Source organism: Pseudonaja textilis, chromosome 3 (genome assembly GCF_049901715.1).
Source record: "Pseudonaja textilis isolate UNSWEBS1 chromosome 3, rPseTex1.2, whole genome shotgun sequence".
NCBI lineage: Eukaryota > Metazoa > Chordata > Lepidosauria > Squamata > Elapidae > Pseudonaja > Pseudonaja textilis.
The window spans coordinates 141,457,997-141,480,245 of NC_141992.1; the positions used below are offsets into that span (position 1 = coordinate 141,457,997).

At 34.9% G+C, this 22,249-nt stretch overlaps 1 protein-coding gene across 4 annotated transcripts in view; it reads right to left on the bottom strand.

The window, feature by feature from the left end:
• The window catches only part of ATP9B (ATPase phospholipid transporting 9B), a 138,311-nt gene that overhangs the window by 104,646 nt on the left and 11,416 nt on the right, over positions 1-22,249 (bottom strand). For all 4 annotated transcript variants that reach the window (XM_087930998.1, XM_026699472.2, XM_026699471.2 and 1 more), the window contains exons 2-5: positions 19,255-19,428; positions 10,111-10,261; positions 7,225-7,338; positions 4,073-4,181 (exon numbers count right to left, since the gene is read on the bottom strand). In XM_087930998.1, coding sequence (XP_087787124.1) covers positions 4,073-4,181; positions 7,225-7,338; positions 10,111-10,261; positions 19,255-19,428 — 548 coding nt within the window. The remainder of the gene's footprint in view (positions 1-4,072; positions 4,182-7,224; positions 7,339-10,110; positions 10,262-19,254; positions 19,429-22,249) is intronic.

Consider the following 22,249-nt stretch of genomic DNA (forward strand, 5'->3'; position numbering starts at 1 on the left):
AAAGACATAGAAGAATATTTTTCTTTCTTACATTTAAACAATACCCCAATGCTATGTTGTCATGCTATTGGAATAAATTACATGCTAATTTTATCAGCTGAGAAAAAAATTATAAGTTAAACAATAAAAGGAAATATAGAAAGTCCAAAACTTATGCCACAATTGGTAGTAAGGAAAGGAACATCTGTAGCTAAGTTATCATTGAGATGATTTTATGACCTTGTTTGCTGTGGTCATTAAGCAAACCACTCCATTCATTTAATGAATTGCAATAGTCAATAGGCAAATCATGTGGTCATTAAATGAATCCGGCAGTGACAGGAACTGTCACAAGACACTTTTTTCAGACAGTCAGTTTTGAACAATCGTTAAACAAATGACCATAAATTGAAGACTTCCTATATTTGTGCCTCAGGCAGCTCAGTATAATACAGGTCTTCTTAGATGACAGAATGTTCGACTGTAAAGAGATTCTTTTTGGATGATATTGTGAATATGAATATAGTCTGAAAAAGGATATTTCAATTACCAAATAAGGTAATCCTATATAATAAACCTGATTACAACTATAGGAAACCGGTTCTTTTATGGACAGTATAATTGTTGTTAAGTCGCAAACCATTCTTCAAAAATATTTATTTTATGAAAAGTTACATGTAGATATATAAAAAATCAGGTAATTCTTTTTAAATGACTTGGGAATGTGAGTTGGATATTTTAAAAATAAATGTAAATAATATTTTAGGTTATCTCAGAATTATAAATTATAGCTAGACTAAATGCACTTCAATATTCTGATATTTTTCAGAAAATATTAGAACTGGTGTATTATATTTCCTGTAGAAAGTGCCATGATAATTTATTGTTTAACCTTGCCAGAATTTAACAGCTGCAATATATTTTCTTCTTACTTCTCTTTCATACGCTGAAATCTGAAGCTATCCTTTATATTATATCAAATTTCTAGCAAATGCTGTTTTGAAGTCCCTAAAATGCAAATTTTAACCTGATAGCCTTAATTAATTAATTAAATTATTTTAATTAATATTAAAAAATAATTCCTACCTAAGCATATTACAGCTGCTATCCCATCTCTAACATCCTCTTATTCATCTTAAGCATTACTCCAAGAAGACAAATGAATTTAATGTTGACAATATATCTATATTTCTATGTCCCAAGTAAATATTGGGAAAATGTCACATCCACTTTTGGAACAATAATTCAAAATAGAAATATAGCAATTTTCTATATTCTTTCTCAGAAAGCACTTGCATTCTGCAAGGCCACAAGAACAAGCCCTGCAATGTGAAATACTGTTTACAAAAAAAATCTCTACATCAAGATATTATATAACAATATCAAGATATTATTCAGACAATGTACACATCTGGCAAGAACATACAATTTCAGATTACTGTTATTCAGATTCCTTATCTGAAGTGAGGTTGATAGAATGTGCCTTAGCAATTAGCAATTATATGTATGTAAACCTTAAGGTATCAACAAGCTTTTTATCTATATAGAGAAAGTAATCACTGGATACCATTTCAGAAAACAAAATATACATTATAACTTTGAAAGGATAATTTGGAAAACTATCAAATGCTATTCACTGCATAAATTATTTTTGTAAACTATTTTTCCTCCGAAACACATCTCACAAACTAAAAACACTCTTCACCATCTGTGTAATTGCCAATAAAAAAGTCCAAAGCTGTCAGAAGTGGCTGCATATTCAAGCTTTATGGTCCACCAAGGCACAAGCCTTTGCCTAAAGCCTTATGTGCAACTAGAACACAATTAAGTGCTTATCATAATTCATTACACATGAACGGCTTAAGAAGAAGAATGAGTGTAAAATAAATAAAATCAACATATATGAATACAGCAGAATATTTCTACAATAAAAACAATCCATATCATGCACTACAAACAATCATTATAACTGGCCTTGCCCATTACCTTTAGGTCTCTGTAGCTATTAAATTTAATGTAGCATACATACTTTAAACAAATTAATCAAAACATAGACATGATCTGTAAGATTCTTATCGTTGAAATTTTGGCATTTGCATCCTGCCTTTCCACCTCACAATCAAATGCAGAAAATAAATAATATAAAACACTCATGCAAACATGTAACAAAAGTATGTCACAACTTCTATATTAATATAAACTTCAGAAATCTGGATCAAGCAACTGAAACAATAAGAAATGTATGTGATAGAAATATGACAGAATCACAAACATATGAAGTCATATATACTGATGAGCTGATCAAGGTGAAATCATTGTTTACTCTCACTCAATAAACTTCAAGAATTATAGTAATAAATTTTGCAGTTAATAAAACTATGAAGTTGGAAACAGGTATATCAAAAGTTACAATGTTGCCCAAGGTTTCCAAGCTAATCCAACATTGTTGCCATAGCTATTCTATGTAAGTCGAACAATGACAAATCTATTTGTGAAAGGATCCCTGTATATAATTCCATGAAGCTGATGCTTCTTCATACAAATAAAAATATTTATAAAATTATAGGAATTTTGAAGAATTAACCAAATTTTTGAATCCAAATTTTGAATTGTTTTTTGGGAGGAAGAAACCTTTTTAAAATCACTGTTCTAATGAGTAACTTCTTTCTTTATTAAACAAAGAGAAGATAATTTTTCTATCCTCAACATTTTTTTAATAAAAGCATCAGCAAGGTAATATGAACAATAGCTAAAATCTCCATACAAGAAATAGTGAAAGCTCGTGATATCAGTTAAGAGCTAATTGTTCACACATACAGAATGATAATTTGTTGCAATGAAATGTTACATGTAACAAATGACTTTCCATGTTGTTTGAAAATATCATCCACTAATTTGCTTTTTTCCTAGGAGATTTCATCAAAAGATTCAGTTTTGTATTTCATCATTGTTTTACTATCCAACCCAAAATTTTAAGAAATTGACTTATTCATCTTAGTTCGGGTATATTTTTACAAATAAATTGAGATACTTGTTAAATAAATATGCTCTGTGTATTAATTTTTGTATTAATTTATCAATCTTCAATTAAGTAAAAAAACAGTATAAGGAGACTGGAGTACAAAAAAATTAAAAACATAAAAGCATACAAATAAAGTTACATTAAAAAACTAGAAAATATAAAAAAATCTAAACAAATGTAAAAGTCTAAAAATAAAAATAAAAGCAATAAGTGGACATTAAAAACACAATAAACTAAATCTATCATAATATAACACTATAATTATGATCTAGTTGCTCATTAAAACTGATTTGTGACCCAAGTCATCTTTTGATGTATTTTAAGTGCTGCTGCACACAATCTAATAATACTCTATGTTGTAGCAGAAGGGAAGTGTAAAATCGTCATATGCGCCCTGGGTATTTATACAATAATAGTGAAATGATGTTAGTACAAGTGTCACTGTAATATAGGAACATTTCTTAAAATAATTTTACAAGCTCTGCTTTTTCAGCAGCACACATTCTGATTCTTATTAATAAATCGGTTTTCAGAAGTCTAAACTTCTAGAACAGTTATGGAAGCTGCACCTAATGTGGGATAGATTTGAAGCTGTGTGATAGAAATAACCATTGTTATTTCATCAACAGAATGACAATACTGGATTCAATAACGATGAATTCAATTTCTTAATATCCAACTAAAATGATATTGCTCAGTATGCAATATTTATTTTAGTTATATTAGAAGTATAATACAATCTGTATATAATATAATATAATAGTATAATCTGTTGATTTCCCTTCACGGTATCAAGCATGCCTGAACAAGCTGTGATCTATCTTACTGAAGGTAGTCCATTGGAAAATATGATCAATTTATATCAGTTTGCTAACCACTATTTTGTATTTCTGCCTGAGACGGAAAATCCTTAGTGTTAACAATCATTTGGTAGATGACAGTACATAGTTTACAGGCTGTATGTGACACACTGTATATCGAAAGTCATGCAGGCCTGTTTTAACTAAAAACCATAGAAGCTTCAAAGTAGGAACGCTGACCAGGATTCATATAAAAAAAATGATTGCTAACCTCGTACTGTAAGTTTGCTATATAACTGTGAATTCATTTCCTTGTCTCGCTTATAACGTCGAAATTCATCAACTGCTTCTCGCAGAATGGTGACAGCCAAAACAAATCCCTGTTTAAAATAGAACAAACATTTCCTTAAATGGAAAATATTTTCACTAAAATACATAGAACGTTTAACAGTAAATTTGAAACAAGACAAGATATGTGCCTGAGGTTAAAAACTGGCTAGTGTGTTTCCCTATAAAGAAAAACAAATATGGACTTGACTATTTCTTTTAAAAGATTTTTGCTTCTAACTTTAAGATAGATAACCTAATGTTTGAAGTCACTAACAGACATAATCTCTTATTCTGAGAAATCAATGGCATTTCCAAACAAATGTGTAACCTTTGTTTCTTCAGCCTGAAAAGATTCCTGCCATAACTAGGAATAAGCAACTGGTGTAGAAATACACTGCTCAAAAAAATAAAGGGAACACTTAAACAACACAATGTAACTCCAGGTCAATCACACTTCTGTGAAATCAAACGGTCCACTTAGGTAGCAACACTGACTGACAATCAATTTCACATGCTGTTGTGCAAATGGAATAGACAACAGGTAGAAAGCATAGGCAGTTAGCAAGACATCCCCAATAAAGGAGTGGTTCTGCAGGTGGTGACCACAGACCACTTCTCAGTTCCTATGCTTTCTGGCTGATGGTTTGGTCACTTTTGAATGCTGGCGGTGCTTTCACTCTAGTGGTAGCATGAGACGGAGTCTACAGTCCACACAAGTGGCTCAGGTAGTGCAACTCATCCAGAATGGCACATCAATGCGAGCCATGGCAAGAAGGTTTGCTGTGTCTGTCAGCGTAGTGTCAAGAGCATGGAGGCACTACCAGGAGACAGGCCAGTACATCAGGAAACGTGGAGGCCGTAGGAGGGCAACAATCCAGCATCAGGACCGCTACCTCTGCCTTTGTGCAAGGAGAGACAGGAGGAGCACTGCCAGAGCCCTACAAAATGACCTCCAGTGGGCCACAAATGTGCATGTGGCTACTCAAACGGTCAGAAACAGACTCCATGAGGGTGGTATGAGGGCCCGACGTCCACAGGTGGGGGTTGTGCTTACAGCCCAACATCGTGCAGGACGTTTGGCATTTGCCAGAGAACACCAAGATTGGCAAATTCATCACTGGCGCCCTGTGCTCTTCACAGATGAAAGCAGGTTCACACTGAGCACGTGTGACAGATGTGACAGGGTCTAGAGACACCATGGAGAACATTCTGCTGCCTGCAACATCCTCCAGCATGACCGGTTTGGCAGTGGGTCAGTAATGGTGTGGGGTGGAATTTCTTTAGGGGGCCGCACAGCTTCCATGTGCTCGCCAGAGGTAGCCTGACTGCCATTAGGTACCAAGATGAGATCCTCAGACCCCTTGTGAGACCGTATGCTGGTGCGGTTGGCCCTGGGTTCCTCCTAATGCAAGACAATGCTAGATCTCATGTGGCTGGAGTGTGTCAGCAGTTTCTGCAAGACGAAGGCATTGATGCTATGGACTGGCCCGCCCATTCCCCAGACCTGAATCCAATTGAATACATCTGGGATATGTCTCGCTCCATCCACCAATGCCACGTTGAACCACAGACTGTCCAGGAGTTGGGGGATGCTTTAGTCCAGGTGTGGGAGGAGATCCCTCAGGAGACCATCCACCACCTCATCAGGAGCATGCCCAGGCGTTGTAGGGAGGTCATACAGGCATGTGGAGGCCACACACACGACTGAGCCTCATTTGACTTGTTTTAAGGACATTACATCAAAGTTGGATCAGCCTGTAGTGTTCTTTTCCACTTTAATTTTGAGTGTAACTCCAAATCCAGACCTCCATGGGTTGCTAAATTTGATTTCCATTGATAAATTTTGTGTGATTTTGTTGTCAGCACATTCAACTATGTAATGAACTAAGTATTTAATAAGAATATTTCATTCATTCAGATCTAGGATGTCTTATTTTTGTGTTCCCTTTATTGTTTTTGAGCAGTGTATATTGAATAATTAACCTGCATACCCAATATTTCTTGTTAGAAAAGAAACAATACTCAGGTCATATTTTGGGGTCTCCTGAATCAAATAATTTTAATTATCATCCCAATGTTTTTAATTTCAATTCATATGAAGTTAAATCCACAGTCTCCTGAATCTAACAATTTGAGTTGAAATACATATATTAATAAGTTTAATAATGAAACACATATTTTAATAATAATATTAAAAGCTTTGTAATGTAAATGTTCCTTGATAGCTTCCCTAACCTTTGTTGTTTTTATCAAATGGATTTATATTTATATTGAAAACTTCAAACCAAAACTGGCTTCTTAATATGGTTCTTTTAAGAATATTCAATAAAGAATTATCTGAGTATATTAACTACCTGTCTATGAAAAAAAATCAAGCTAGGCCCAACACCTTACCCATAGCCCTCTTGAGTGGTAATAAAAATCGCAATATTTGAATGTATATATCTATGTGATTCTAGAAGGGTTGAAACTGGCCATCCTTCAGCTTGCTTAATCAACTTTGGTTAAGCTCAAAAAGGTATTTCCCCCAATACTTAATTTAATTAAAGAATTACATTTATTCTTTTTTTGCATACAAAGTACACTTTATTTAAAAGTCACTGTTAAAAACTGTCTTAATTCCTATTAATTATGCTTACAAGATTAAGAGGCAAAAAGCTACCCCATCCCTCATTCCCTCGCAGACTCATGTGCTCCATTCCCCCAGCTCATTCAAATACCCCAATCTATATAAAGGTTATTGCCATGGTTACAGTGAGTTGAATGTTAATTACAGTGTTAGCTTTAAGAGGAATGCTAGTGATTACATTCAAACTAAATACAGTCAAAGCAACAACCCAGGCAAACTAGTGTCCTTCAGATATTTTGGCCAACCCGTTTATCCCCTGCCCATATGGTCAAAATATTTGGAGGCCACATTAGGACAGTAGAAATTCAAAACAGAAAAAGAAGAAAAATTTAAAGCTGATGAGGGATATTCTGATCTCTCAATCATTAACAGTGAGGGCTTAATCTCCTGACCCTCTGACATGCGCAAACTAGCCTGCTCATTATCTAAAGAAACAAAATAGTTTTTACAGCTTTTGTATTTACCAGAGGAGCCCAATAGGTGTAGAGGTAGCCTATTTTCAGTGCCGGTACAAACTGTGAGCAGGAGACTACCAGAAAATAAAGGTTCAAGAAAAACTTGAATTGTTCATATAAAACCTAGAGTAAAAGAAACAGGAAAACCATAAAATGGCAATAATCATAACTTATTATGGTGATGCTTCATTTAGGACTTGAATACTTTCTTCTAGCCTAAAGGAGATTAATTTATTTAGAATTTACCTCCTATACGGATAATTAATATTTATCATTTATATATCATTTTAACATTAAAAAAACCAAACATAAATTGCTTTGGTGAGTCTTATAAATAAACTTACAGAATTGATAATACCTGCCTTATAAATAGGGCTCAGAAAATAGTGGTTTTGCTAACAGAAAAAACTTTTAAGCTGGTATCTAGTTATTATTCAAGAAATCAATGTAATAAATATCACATCCCACTTTTCTCTAATGTTGTATATCTATTAGCACCAAAATAATGGGTACAGGAAAGAAAAGTACATCTTTTTTTCCACACAGAATACAATTATAAGAGAAAATAGTATGTGACACAAAATAATTCCTCTGAATTTATTGTACTATAAAATTAGCATTATATAAGTTGTCACTCTGTTCGGCCATTATCCCTAACTACCTTTAGAAAAAATGTTAATACTGTAATTGATTTTAAATACATTTCCATTTTTATTATGAAAATAAAGACTGTTACCCAAAAGACTGTAGGTGGGTAGAACACACTGCAATCAATGTAAGCTTCAGACAAACCAACATATTATGGAAATTTCAATACAAGGGAAGTCAAATTGGTTTAGTAGTTATAACTAAACTACAAGCAGAAGCTAAGAACTATGCTGGAGCAATACTGTGTTTATATTTACAATGAAACATAATTATTTTCTTCTAGAATGTTTAAATTCTCATATAAATTAATCTCAGCAGGATAACAATATTTTCTTCCTCACCACTAATTAATTTAAAATCTCAGTTAGCATCAATTAATAGCTCAGTAATTGGTATTCATACTAAAGCCAGAATAGGATTCCAACTGTGCAATTACAAAATGCTTTCGAAGTGCTCCATTTCCTAAGGAAAAGTTTTAAGAAAAAAATATTTGAAGGCTAATAATGCATCTGGATATGCCAACAGGTGTTCACAAATCAAGGGAGATCTTTAAAGGCATTAGGATTCTGCCTAAACCACTGAAATACACATTGTGCATTTAACTATAGTAATCAATGACTAAATATATATTTAATGACCTTAAAGTGTAAATAGACAAAATGCAGGTTTCATGCACAGATAAAAATATTTGTCTGCATGAAAAGAGTTGACATTCATACTCAAAAGAAAACACATTATGAACTCTTTTTTTCTCTTTTTATAAGGAGGGGGGAGTACTAGAAATATTCACACACGTGACAGCTGAATAGCACTGGTAAGTAGGGGTAGTGGAGAGAAAACGAATGCATAACAATTAGAAAATCTGCATTCTTATTGAAATTAAGATTTGAAAGTCGCAGCATTCTTGTCAACAAAAAAACAAAGCAATTTATTACTGCAGTAAAAGGCACAGTATATAATAGCCTGTTTATTTTATACTCATTGAAACACCTCACCCTTAAGAGTTACTTTTCAGTCAAATATTAAATTAGAAAGTACAAGACTAACTATCAAAAGAATCAATGCTAAAGTCATAATAGAATTTAGTGAAATTAGTCAAAGAACAAAAAATGCCAAACTGTGCCCTTTTGTGATTTACACAAATTGTATTACAACAAATTATTATTGTCAGTACTGAAAAGAATTCTGCATCTTGAAAACCATAATAAGCAAAAACAAAATCTGAAGGGACAGGAATGTTATTTTAAACTGGATTTACTTAATAAGGGGTTTTGTTATACGCCTATAGTATACATAATAGGCAGTACAATATATGCTTTTCATATATAAAAGGAATTACTATATTTATGGGTTTTCTTGTAATCTGTACCACTAGCCATACTGGAAAATGAGCTTTCTAACCATTTATTCTGCATTTAAAAGAGGGTTACTTTACTCAGGGACACAAAAGGAAAAGGAAGTTCTTTCTCTTATAACCCACAACTGAAAGCTTACTCTGACATACAGTTTTACAGTTGTAAAACGGTAAATTAACTCTTAAGAAACTCTTAAATAAGAGCATATGAATGATTTTTACAACCGTTTTAGAAAACAAATTTGGTCAATTTGATTTCTGAATATTGGTTATATCTTCATTAATATATAAAATGTAACATATACATTTCACTTATTATACAGATTTAAATACACACTTAAATATAGATTAAAATCTGTATTTCTACTTCTTTCCTAACAGCTTAAGCCATGCATCTTAAATGTTTATATAATCTTTAGCTGAAAATGTTATCAAGAGGAATTTTTATTTATACATACTGGTGGGACAAAATAATTACCAAATATATAGTTAAAAATTATCACATCATTTAGAACACCAATAATACTTACTGTTGGATCGTAACTGTTTTTAATGCTATACTACACACCAGATAAATATATAATCAGTCACTGTTTTTTAAAGATGTTTTTAAATTTGCTATAATCATCACAATATTTTATTTGTTACATAAAAGTTATTTCTTTTGAAAACAGATTTTCAGATTTGGAAAACTAAATACTGAAATCAGCCCCTAATTGTACTTTGCTCCCAATTAACTCTTTCATTAATTGAGAAAAAAATTCTCAAAAGTGAAACTATTACAAGAAAGATTATACAACTAGATGTTCATAAATATCATGTAATAATACTGTAAATACAATATTCATATATCATATAACATGTAAACTAAGTGTATCTTTAGGTTGCCTTACCCCAGGTATAAATGTAAAGACATTGTATTTTTGGTTTTTTATAGCATTTCTTGGATACTTTTCTTCACATTTTTCAGGACATCCAAGCCAGACTGTGCGCGCCTTAAGTTCTTTTTTCTTCCGGCAAATGTTTATAAGCCAATCACAGCAACTGCAGAAAGAGAGAGGAAATGAAGGAGACAAAATCATTGTCTTTAATTTTCAACAAGAAATCTTACAACATACAGTGGAGAACTCACTCTGTTAAAATCAACTAAATGTTCCTTAAAATGTTATTCTAATTTAAATGGAAGTTTTTTCTTGGAAGAGGAGCAAGCCAATTTGATATGGGGAAAGTACTGGACTACTAGCAGAGACACACAAATTCAAGTCCATCCTTAGGTAGTGAAATTTCTTCAGTGACCTTAGCTAATCATTTTCTGTCAACTGCTCAAGGAAAGGAGGGATAGAAATCTAACTAGCTAACTAAATATATAAACCAAAGCATAACTATGAAAGCAAGTTTTATGCATAGGTTTTTCAGAGTGAACTATTTCCCAGTCTTGCTCAAGTGAGACAAAACCCAATACCACAGTTAAAAAGATACTAACCTTGGGTCTCAGAAGATTCATAGAAAGATCTGGACACAGCTACAAGGGATTTCTGATATTTCTACCTCCCTTCCACATTATAGCTATTCCAAAAAGGTTTACAATTTTCTAGGTCAGTGTTTTCAGAGCATGAAACAGAAGTGAACAGTTATTTTATGTGCAATGCCATGTATAACCTGACTGTTAGTTATAATACTAGGATAAAGTAGTACTGTACTAATATTAATAATAATCTTGGTGAAATGTAACAGCAAATCTAACATGTTTCAAAAATCAAAAAGAATAGTCTTGGTCACTTGAGAGCTTTAAGAAGTCAACTCCTCAATGGAAGGAGTCGATTCCTCAATGGCTGCCTAAAAAAAGGAACAGCTGCTTCAAAGAGGTACTGCATTTTTCTATTAATATTGTTGGAATAATTTTTAAAGCATGCAGAATTGTATAATGTCATCCTTCCAAATGCATTAGCCATGTACTTCCTGAAACATATTGGCTTGGCAATGACAATTTTCTTTTTCTCATATGAATTAATTTTTGATTTTATAAATTTATTTCACAATTAAATTTACAAATTATAAATTGTAAATTTCATTATAAAATTAAATTCAAGGCTAAAACTAGGCAGAATTAAAACAAATGCTGATGAATGATTTCATTAGATTTGTACATAAGCATATAACCCAATGTAGTTGGTATACAGTTTGGTTTGAACCTGGGACTAGATAACAGATAATTTCCAAATCAAGATTTAACAGCTAATAATGTGTTTTATAGTGATTTTAAGTTAAACTTTATTAAAGCAAACAAGACAATGAAAACAAATAAAATATTGATTGCTTTATAATTAAATAATTACAAAAGATAATTGCTATAGTGCAATCAAAAAATAAAGTATATCGCTTTTCCACCAAACCTACTTATTACTTATGAGAGGGTATGAAAATCTTCTTGTATACAGTATCTGCAAGTAAATATGGACTCAGACAGGCAAACAATATTCTCTCACAACTAACTCAGGCCTTTAGAAAGATGAAAATCATGGTTAGATATAGAAATATTCCTTGCTAAAGCTGGAAAAGATAAAAAAAAAGTTTCTCTTAACTTTCTGAAGATCAGATAAGCAGGAGAGGACAATGACTTTCTTTATGAAAGAAATTGTTTAGTTAACATTGTAGTCCTGAATATACTTTTTTCATTTTGAGCATATAATCACTGAATGTTACAAGGAATGAAACAGGTGAAAATGAGGGGGAAAAGTGTGTTACATTTTTGTTATGAAGAGCTTAGAAAATTGCAAAAGTCATCATATTATTGGAAAACTTCAGATTTAAGCAAGATAAAAGCAATTCTGTCCAGCTCCTTGAAAAGGAGGTGTCCCCTCATAATGGCTTGGGATTACCATCACTGAAAGGAGCAAAGCACCTGTGGTGGAAGCTGGACCCTGTTGGCAGAATAGCTGGTCCCCGCCCGACAGAAGAGACAGGGGAACAGTATGAAGCGTTCAAATTCTGTTGATCAACTCGTTGAGGCTCTCCTGTCTCTCTCTGGGGAAAGGAAGACTTCACAGCGAGTTGTCTCGATTATGACACCAAGGTGCAGCAGGCGGGGCATTGGCTGAAGATGGCTCTTGACGAGGTTTATGGAGAATCCATGCTCCTACAAGAGTTGCATCGTGATTCGAAGGTCGTAGATGGCTGCCTGGACATAGGTGGATTGGATCAGAATGTCATCCAGGTAGCGTTGGACTCTCACAGGCAAAGCTCGGAGGTAAGCTGCCAATGCTGCTAAGAGTATGCTGCTAAGAGGGCCTGGAGTATGGCATCTGCCAGAATTCTGACCTTTTGCTGGTTGATGACAGCACTTACCTTTTGTCCCTGGTTTCCACCAGGTACAGTTCCAAGACCATTAGGAAAAGGTTTTCCCCGGAGCATGGGGCAGCAGCCAACTTCCACTTGCGCCAAGAGTCGGTCTGCCAGTTGTGCATCCAGAGAAGGTGTCTTGCAGACACAGAGGAAGCCATTGCCTTTGACGCAAATCTGGCAGAGCTTAGGGTAGCGTCAGCCATGAATTCAGCAGCTGCAATTATTTTGTTGAGGTTTTGGTGGGCCCTGACATCAGTGCTGGGTAGCCGGTCTTGAAGTTGGTGTAACCAATGTATGACTGACCTCGTAAAGAACGAGGCCATGGTGGAGGCTTTCACTGCTCAGCCTTTCAACTCTGAGTTCTGACTTTGAAGTTTTCTTGGAAGCAAGGGCCTTGGCCCTGATCTTCACTGCTGCTTCCCTATTGGCTGAAAGGACTTTTGGATACCTTCTCTTGAGAGGCCTTCTTGACACCTCAGGGCCTTGGGTAACCCTCAAGCCTGATGGTTCTGGCTGGGCCCAATCATTTTCTATTTCTCAAGAAAGAACACCGGAGGTGCTATCAGTTCCTCCACAGGGTGTCTTCTGAGATGGAAGCCAGGCTGAATGGATCACTGCTTTGAGGCCCAATCAAAATGGCGCCCAAAAGAACTCAATCCTAAAATGGCCACCAGCCACAAGGTAGGAGGCTTTTGAGGAACGACAGTTACAGGCCTGGATCTTGAGGCCTCACTCTGTCAGGCTAGATAACTTGAGGGCTGGCAGTTGCAGCCCTTGGCAGTCTGCTTTCATGTTGGGGATTTGCCCCTCTCAGCTTCCCAAATGTCAGCTGGGAGGCGCGATAGGAATTGAGCCTAGCTCTCTGAGGGATTGCGTGGAAGGCCCGTCAGTTCCTCCTCCTACCTAAGGCCCAAATTGCACTCTGGGAGACACACACTGCAGAATACCTGCACAGTTGGTCTCCCGGCTTGTAGGCTTGTAGGTGAGCCAAGCATCGAAGAATGGCGTGCAAGGCTCTGCGGCAAGTGGCACGCCTCATAGAAGCAGTGTGGGAGCCTCCGCGGCTTTCTCCCAGGCCGCACGTGCTGTTAATGGTCAGTGCCCTGCTGGGACGGCTGACCAGCACAGAAGAGTGGATCCCTGTCCCTGCTCTCCCTGAGAGCACAGCTCTACTGGGTCCTCAGGAGTTGTGCTGATGTTATCTTATTCACTTTTTCCTTTTTTTTTGTATCTAAGAAGATCACTATACTATTAGCTCCAGAGACAATAGCTCTTAATGTCAAAAGAGCTGAGTCAAAAAGCTGGGGGTCTCAGCAGAGGCTGGCTTTTTATAGTGGCAGACTCAGCTCTATGACATCAGAGGGTGGAGTCATATCCCAATACTGGACTCTCCAAGCAGCATCGTGGAGAACAGATAGGTGACTTTGGGCTAGTCACTCTTCTGTCTGAGTCTTAGGATGGAAGCAATGGCAAACCATTTTTGGAAAAAAAAACCTTCTCAAGAAATCTGCAAGAACTAGTCCATGCAGTTGTCAGGAATCAAAAAGCTGAATTGAAGGGACACACATATATATATTTCCAATACAGCTCTTTCAATATCTTGTGCACTTCAGATTACAAACCGGAATGTTTTGAATGAAGAGCCATTTATAAATGGTGGGTGATCGTGCAACCTTTCCACTTTACTTTTTTCTCCCTCCCATCTATCCTTACAAACTAAGGCAGCAAGTAACACAATCAACTTAACTAACACATTACAAATTCTTGAACAAAGTTTGGCACAGCTCAGCGGTTGTGATGTTTCTAAGAAAAGCCGATTGGCACTTAAACATAAGCACACTTTAAGCCTTCAGATGCACTGAGGTCTCACTGATGGAAATAATTATAGATTTTGACAATTCAATGTTGAAGTATTTATTACAAACAAATGGGTTTCAATACTCTGAAAACCTACATCATTAGCTCATCTCCATGTAGAAACAAAGTAAATCCTTTCATTTTGTATGGAAATGTTGTTGTGCCTTTTTTGTCATGATGTTTCTTTGACCAGAGAATAAATGAAGGTGTCTCTAAATAAGCAACAGCATTTGGTTATGTTCAGAGATAATATTTTGAATCGGAATCTAAGGACAAAAAACAACTCTAGGAATAAAATATTCATGTTGCTAATAAAAGATATTAATGGTAGTTATTTCTCATAGATTTAAAGTAATGTAAAAATTGGAACACAAGGTATAAAATGTTTATGGTTTGCATATAGATTTATTTACTATCCAGCTTTTAAAAAAATATTTATTATCAAGCTTGTGACAAAGTCATCAAATTCTACAGGGGAAAAGCCATTTGAGTCAATTTAGTGCAGAAAATTATGGATAATATCCAATTATATCTGTCTTATGAAGAAACACAACAGATTCCCCCCCTACCTCCCAAACTCCCATCACTCCCAGTCTTCTGGTCAAGATTCAAAATGTGATTCAAAGTATGAGAGCAGCTGCATAAATATACAAGACTTCCCTAGTTTAATCTATTTAAATAATAGTTCAATCTATTTAAATTTATTTGTTTATTTATTTATGTATAGCATGCTAAAAGACCAGGACTATTATTTGAAACACATAAATATAGCATAAAATACAAAAAAATGGCTAACAGCTTATGCAGCAATATCTCCTGGGTGTTTTGGCTAAGGGCAAGTATAGTATCTTTTCTTAACAGTTTAATACTTACACAATCTGTATGTATTATCTAAAAGCCAAAATGCAGCCTAAGCAGTGTGCACAAACCAGAACTTCTTTAATTGTATTTTATTTTACTAAAACAAACTCTGCAAAATAATATCTCCATGAACATTGTAAAGAGTTCTTTTGTTTTTATTTACTATTAGGCCAGTTCATTGTTGCCTTGTGTATACAGGCATATACAGGGTATACTGAAGTCAGGCCCAAAAGAAACTTTATTATATAAATTACATTAACTGTTCAAATTGGTTGGCCTTTTCTTATTACTCCTTATTTGTTTGATGCACAATCTTTGAACATTCCTAAGTATAGTAACAAGAAAAGTATCAATTAGTAAAATATATTGTGGTTGGTCTGTGCGGCCTAACTTTTGGTATGCTCTGTATATTCCAGTATGGTCTATGATCCACAATGGAGGGTTCCTCTGGGAAACAAAATAGGCTTGCTAAAATCTGTGTATAACTTTTTACAGTGATAAATACAAGAAGGAAAAATAAGTTCCCCAGTTTGGTTTTGGAAGATTGCATTTTTTAAAAATCAGCAGTTATTAAATAAATCTGATACTAAAACCCTCACTTTCTACACAACAAATATGTTGCACTTAAACAGAAGTGTAGAAGCCACCTTAAGAGTACAAACTAATCCAAGTATTTGGTATTCCCTTCATTTCAAATGGAGCATCAGTAGCATCATTTTAATAGGGATAAAGTGTTTTTATAAGAAATGGAATGTACATCTCTTGAGAAAAAAAAATCAATCCAGCCCAAAGAACTCTAGAGTATTGATCTACATGCATTATAATTTCTCTAGCTAAAAGAGAATGCCCAAATTAAAATGAAGAGAAATAATTACAGCTAAACACTCATTATTTTCACAGGCTTTAACAGTTATAAACATAGGTTGCAAATAATGCATTTTTCTGAAAATTAAATGTTTTACACATCACAGAAATCAACAGGTTTATATGACCAATTTTGCGTAAGGTGAGATTGGATATAAAAAGAATTATAGTATACTTAGCAAAACAATTGCTCAGTTAAAATACTCATTCCAGAGAATACTTTTATGAATGTTTTTAATATAGTGCAGTCAATGAAAAAAATATGATTAATAAATTCTGCACAATTCACAAATGAATCAAACTTCTCCTAGTGACTAGTTAATATAGAAAGATCTTGTTTCTTTTTACAAATTATCCAACCTCAAGAAAAAGAATTCATTTAAATCAGATAGGCAAAAGACTCTCTTAACAAAAGCTAATTTTCTGAAGTAAAAATAATAATAAAATACATAAAAAGATCCTTTTCCAGCCCAATAGGCAACAATGATCTAGCCAATGCTAAGCATCTACATGTTCATTTTTTCCCCATAAACTACACTTAGTAGCTGTATGGTTTAAAACATTTAAACTGAGCCCATGGACAGTAAATTGTGAAACATATACAGGCAGTCCTTTGGTTAAAACCCACTTGTTCAGAAACTGTTTGAAGTTACACCACCACTAAACAGGGGGTACTTATGTGGGGTCTCCATAGTTGCAGCTGTCACAAGGTCTCTGTGATCACATGATTGAATTCAGGCACTGGATTATCAGCTCACAATTATGACATTGCAGCATCCTATCCCATGGTCATGTGCTCACCATTTCTGATCTTCACAGCCAACTTCCAACAAGCAAAGTCAATAGGGAAGCCATAGCAGATTGCAAATGGTGATCAAGTGACCGAAGGATGCTGTGATCATGTGACTTCTGAGACTGCTGGAACTGCCATCGTAAGTTGGCATGGTGATATGACATGTGCCTCATGACTGCATTGCTTAGCAACAGACTCTTAGTGCCGATAACTGTTGGTAAGTGAGGACTACCTGTAAATCAAAGTGGAAGTGGCAAATCTATGTGTACTAGACTGCTGCTATGGATATAATACTTTACCCAACAATTGCAAATCAGATCTTATAAAGATACACAGAAAGACTATCTTAGGATTCTCTTATATATTGCAAGGGGAAAAAAACTCAAACAAATAATGTTTTTTTCTCATGTCAAATGTTAAACTGCAAATACTGATCTTAAGAAGAAAAACTAAGTGCCTGACATACACATTAGTTCAGCAAAGGGAATATAACAGCCAACATTTTTTATCATCCTGCAGAAGCTGGCTTCACTGCAGTCCATTTATCAATGACATATAGTTTGTTAAATAATAATAACAGACTAATATTAACATTGGAATCCCATTTCCTATAAGAAGCAAAGGAGTTATGCATGGTACTTGACATTTAGGAGAAAAGGAATATAAGGAAACAAAAGAATAATTTTGCAGGAGAAGATGGCTAGAATTAATCCCAATTTTCTCCTAAACTTTATTTTAGGTTTGCTTGTCTGATAGGTTCGAGTTTAGGGGTTGAAAATCTGGGGGCATTGCTGAAACATCCAAGATCTTTGCCGCTATCATGATGGGGTTGATTGCAGGAAGTTATGTTTTGCCAACATCTGAAGGATCACAATTATCTTAAACTTTTTTAATTATCACATTATGTTAGAAAATAGACATGGAAACAAAATATGTCAATAGCCTTTTTACTTAATAGCTCTTTGTGTTATGTGATTCCTGAGGAAAAGGAAAAAGGAAAGTACTGTACTGGATTACAATTTTGCATGTAGAAATCAAATCACTTGGGTCACTTCTAATGTGTGATTCAAAAACAGATAACCAGATCTTTAGCAAACTATTACTATAGCTCTTTACTGCAAAAAGTGCATTTAATATAAACTTAAAATGAGAGTGCTCCTGACAATGCAAGACTAATTTACTCGAGAGACTCTGCTGAAGTCAAGCATGAGAGTTCAACACAAGAGCTTTATAAATGACAGGAGAGTACCAGGAGATAATTTAAACTTGTATTCACTCTAGAGTCATCAGTTACATGTACTTTTTAACCTTTAAAGCTGAAATGTTAACTTATCATCAGTTAATGAATTTACGTTTCCCCTTTCACCAACATCAATCAATTCAAGATATTACCCACTGTTAGTGAATTAGTGTTAAGACTCTGGGGAATATCAGTGAAAGGGTACTGCCATCTTTCTTTTCAGGTCATAAAAATAAGTTAGGAATAAAGCCTGCAAATAAGAATGTTGCATATTGTAATCTTTAAACAAATGAAAACAGGTAGAGCTATTACAGTACTATTACCAAAGCAAACAATGTAATTTTTTCTTCTCAAACTTCAGGCAGTCTGAAGTCTTGAGCCCTACTTTTACCTTTTGTAACACTCTCTAAAGAATACCTTGCTTAAGAAAAATATAAACAATTATTTGAAGAATAACTTGAAATTTATTTTTAATATAGAAACAACTTTTCTCCATTTTACTCCTTTTTTTAAATGTGGGATTTTAAACCTGCCCCATTGGTGGAATTTGATGTTCTATAATTTATATAACATATAATCATTCTGACAGAGTTATGGTCTTCAACCACTCCTTGCTAAGCATTTTAACAACATACTGCAAGAAGGTGAAACTGAAGATTGAGGAACATTTGACAAAACCTATCAGATAATGAAATATCCCACAAGAGGAACAGCAGCAGACAACTATGGGCCAACTTAAGAAACTAAGGGACTCACCTTAACTCTTAGAGGATAATATCCTCATTGCAATAAGGCACCATGATTGGAATTTAACTCCCAAAACCTTATTCCATCAAAATGTAATGATTTTCCCTGAAGCTAGCAAATGCCAAATTTTGTCTTGAATTTAATGGAAATTCCTTCTAACTACTTTAGTTTATTTGTCTTCTATGAATTTCACAGAAATTTTAATATATATGAATCTTTAATCTAACAAAAACTTATTTTAACCTATTTTCTAAAAGAACCTGCATTGATTTAATCTGATGCAGAAATCAGGAGATCTCGCATTTAAACAAAACAACAGAATTAGCCACAAACCTGGTGCAAAGAAATTTCCAGCCACCACAGATGAACCATTCTAAACCTCTTTTTCTTTGAGAAATCCTGGCTCTTGGTAATGTATGGTAATCACTTTCATCATTTTCAAAGCCTTCTTCTGACATCATTAGAGGCATTTCATCCAAGTGAGAGGGCTCATCTTCTATTGGGTATCTATTAATATTAAAGCAAATAAAATAATTAAGATGAAATACAAATCCAACACTGTCATGCTGAAAAGGTATTCAAGGAAAGCAATCTCATTTATACAGAAGATTAATAGGCACTCCTGAAAACACCTAATATGTTAGATGAACTGAGCAGGATTATAGCAAGAGTCAGTGACAAATATAGGTTAATTAAGGTGATTTTTATATATGTTCAATCTGAATCCTTGCTGCAATAACCAGTATTGCAGCAAGGTAAAAAAAAGCCCAGTAAAAATAGTCATATGTTTTAATAATCAATACATAGTTATTTGTTTTAAATATCTACAATATAAATGGCATTCGATTTTGCCAAAATGATGACACATACATGATGACATTGCCATGCAAATACTGTAATAACATGCTGGCATTCTAACATCTCTGTAACCATGTCATCGTCATATGCTTTTAACTTTTCCCTCTTTCTACCTTCCTGTGGATGATCAAGTCTGCATTATCTACGCTTGTGATTCTACACATGACACCATGTATACTATAGTAACAAAGGAGAAAAATCTAACTATATTTAAAAGTATAAAATATAATTTTACCAAATTAATTCATTTTTATTCTCATAAAGACCAGAGGTGGTATTCAGCAGGTTCTGACCAGTTCTGGAGAACTGGGAGCGGAAATTTTGAGTAGTTTGGAGAACCGGCAAATACCACCTCTGACTGGAGATTTTACAGTATCCCTCCCCTGCTATGCCCACCAAGCCTTGCCCACAGAACCGGTAGTAAAAAAAATTTGAATCCCACCACCGATAAAGATGCCCGAAGTTTCAATTTGAGACATTACATTTTAGATAGGTAATGTAGGTTGGAGAATTGTCAATAAGTAGCAGAAACAACTGAGATAAAAAAAATCTCTTTTCTTCTATTCAAGAATGTCTCCCCACTTATAAAAAGGTCTTTGTTTAGCATCAGAGTTGGAGTTTTGGTTAATAAAACATTAAGAGTGTGCGAATGAATTAATGAATGAACAAACAGAATCAATTCTCATTATAGAATAGATTTGTAAGATTCATTTATTGTAATATTGGTATTTTTAAAAAGAAAATCTGAAAAGATGAGGACAAGATCATTTACAAGAGATGAGTTCTGACAAGTTTAAAATGAAATAACATATCAAACATAATTTATTCAAAAATTTGAAAAGAGTACCTCATCTTCTAATAAATGTATGTAATTTGTCCATATATTCAATTACTGTAACACGGGGGTGCCAAACTCAATTTCATTGAGAGCCACATCAGGGTTGTGTTTGACCTCAGGGGACCAGGTTGTGGCTGGGTTGGGAATGACCAGTATGACATCACTTGTGCCAGGGGCGCCTGTCGTGGCCCAAGCACTCTGCCAGCGAAAATGGGCTCCTGAACTCAGTTTTCACCTGGGATGGCCTCCTGCGACCCTCTGCCAGCGAGAATAGAGCTCAGGAGGGCCTCATGCGGCCCTCGCAAGTTCTGTTTTCACTGGCGGAGGCACTGCAGGCTGGTCTTTCGCTATTTCCAGAGTGGCCCCATGGGCCAGATCTAAGCACTCTGCAGGCCGTATCCAGGTCCTGGGCCTTGAGTTTGACACCCCTGTTACAACAGCATACAGAAAAGAAAAGAAAGCAAAATAAATCCAGGGAAGGTTCCTTAGAAAATTGCCTAGAAGTTAGTTTATCATCTGTTCTAGCTTAATCAGTGGAAAACATTATTAAAGACAACATCATTAAACATATAAAGGTAAAGGTTCCCCTCGCACATATGTACTAGTCGTTTCTGGCTCTGGAGGTGGTGCTCATCTCCATTACAAACCTGAAGAGCCAGCGCTGTCCAAAGACTCTCTCCGTGGTCATGTGGCATGACGCCGAAGGCGCATGGAACGCTGTTACTTTCCCATCAAAGTGGTCCCCACCAAAATGCAAGGAGTTTTTCTCCTTGCATTTTTACATGCTTTCAAACTGTTAGGTTGGCAGAAGCTGGGACAAGTAACGGGAGCTCATTCCATTATGCTGTGTTAAGGATTTGAACTGCCAAACTGCCGACCTTTCTGATCGACAAGCTCAGCATCTTAGCTAATGAGCCACCGCGTCCCTATTAAACATATACTCAAGCACATAAAATTTTGAATAGTACAGTTTCTGCAAAGGTAAATTCACCAACATTTAACAAGCTTTTGAAAGTATTAGGAAGTATGTAGATGGAAATGATCTAATAGATATTGTGGTATTTTAAAATCATTAACCTGTACAATAAATTAGTAATCATGAAATAAGATGTCTTCTATGAATTAACAACTGATTAAACAACAAAAAACAAATAATGATAATGATCAGTTACAAGAAAAGGATGTAAGTTCCTGAAGGACATACATTGGGAACAGGTTTCTTTTCCTAACTATATGTAAATTACCTGAATTTAGAACTGAGATAGCCAAGTTTACTGATGAGAATAAATTACTTAAGATGATTAAAACAAACAGACAAAAGTGAAACCAAGACTTGTAGAATTTAACTCCTGAAAATGTAATAACAACTACTTTAAAAGCCTTCAAAAAGAGGTAAGACACATTCTTGAAAGAGACGACCATCATGTAGCAATTAATCATGGTAACTATATATTAACAGTGGAAGCAATAAGTCTGTTGAAAATAGTTTCTGGGAATCTATTATGCTACTGCAGACTTTGGACCTCCATGGGAGTGGGGTCCACAAAAATTGACATTATTTGCCAGATACAGTAGAACCTCTGGTCATGAATGTTTTGACTAAATCAGGTTCCGACCAAAAAATCCACAACG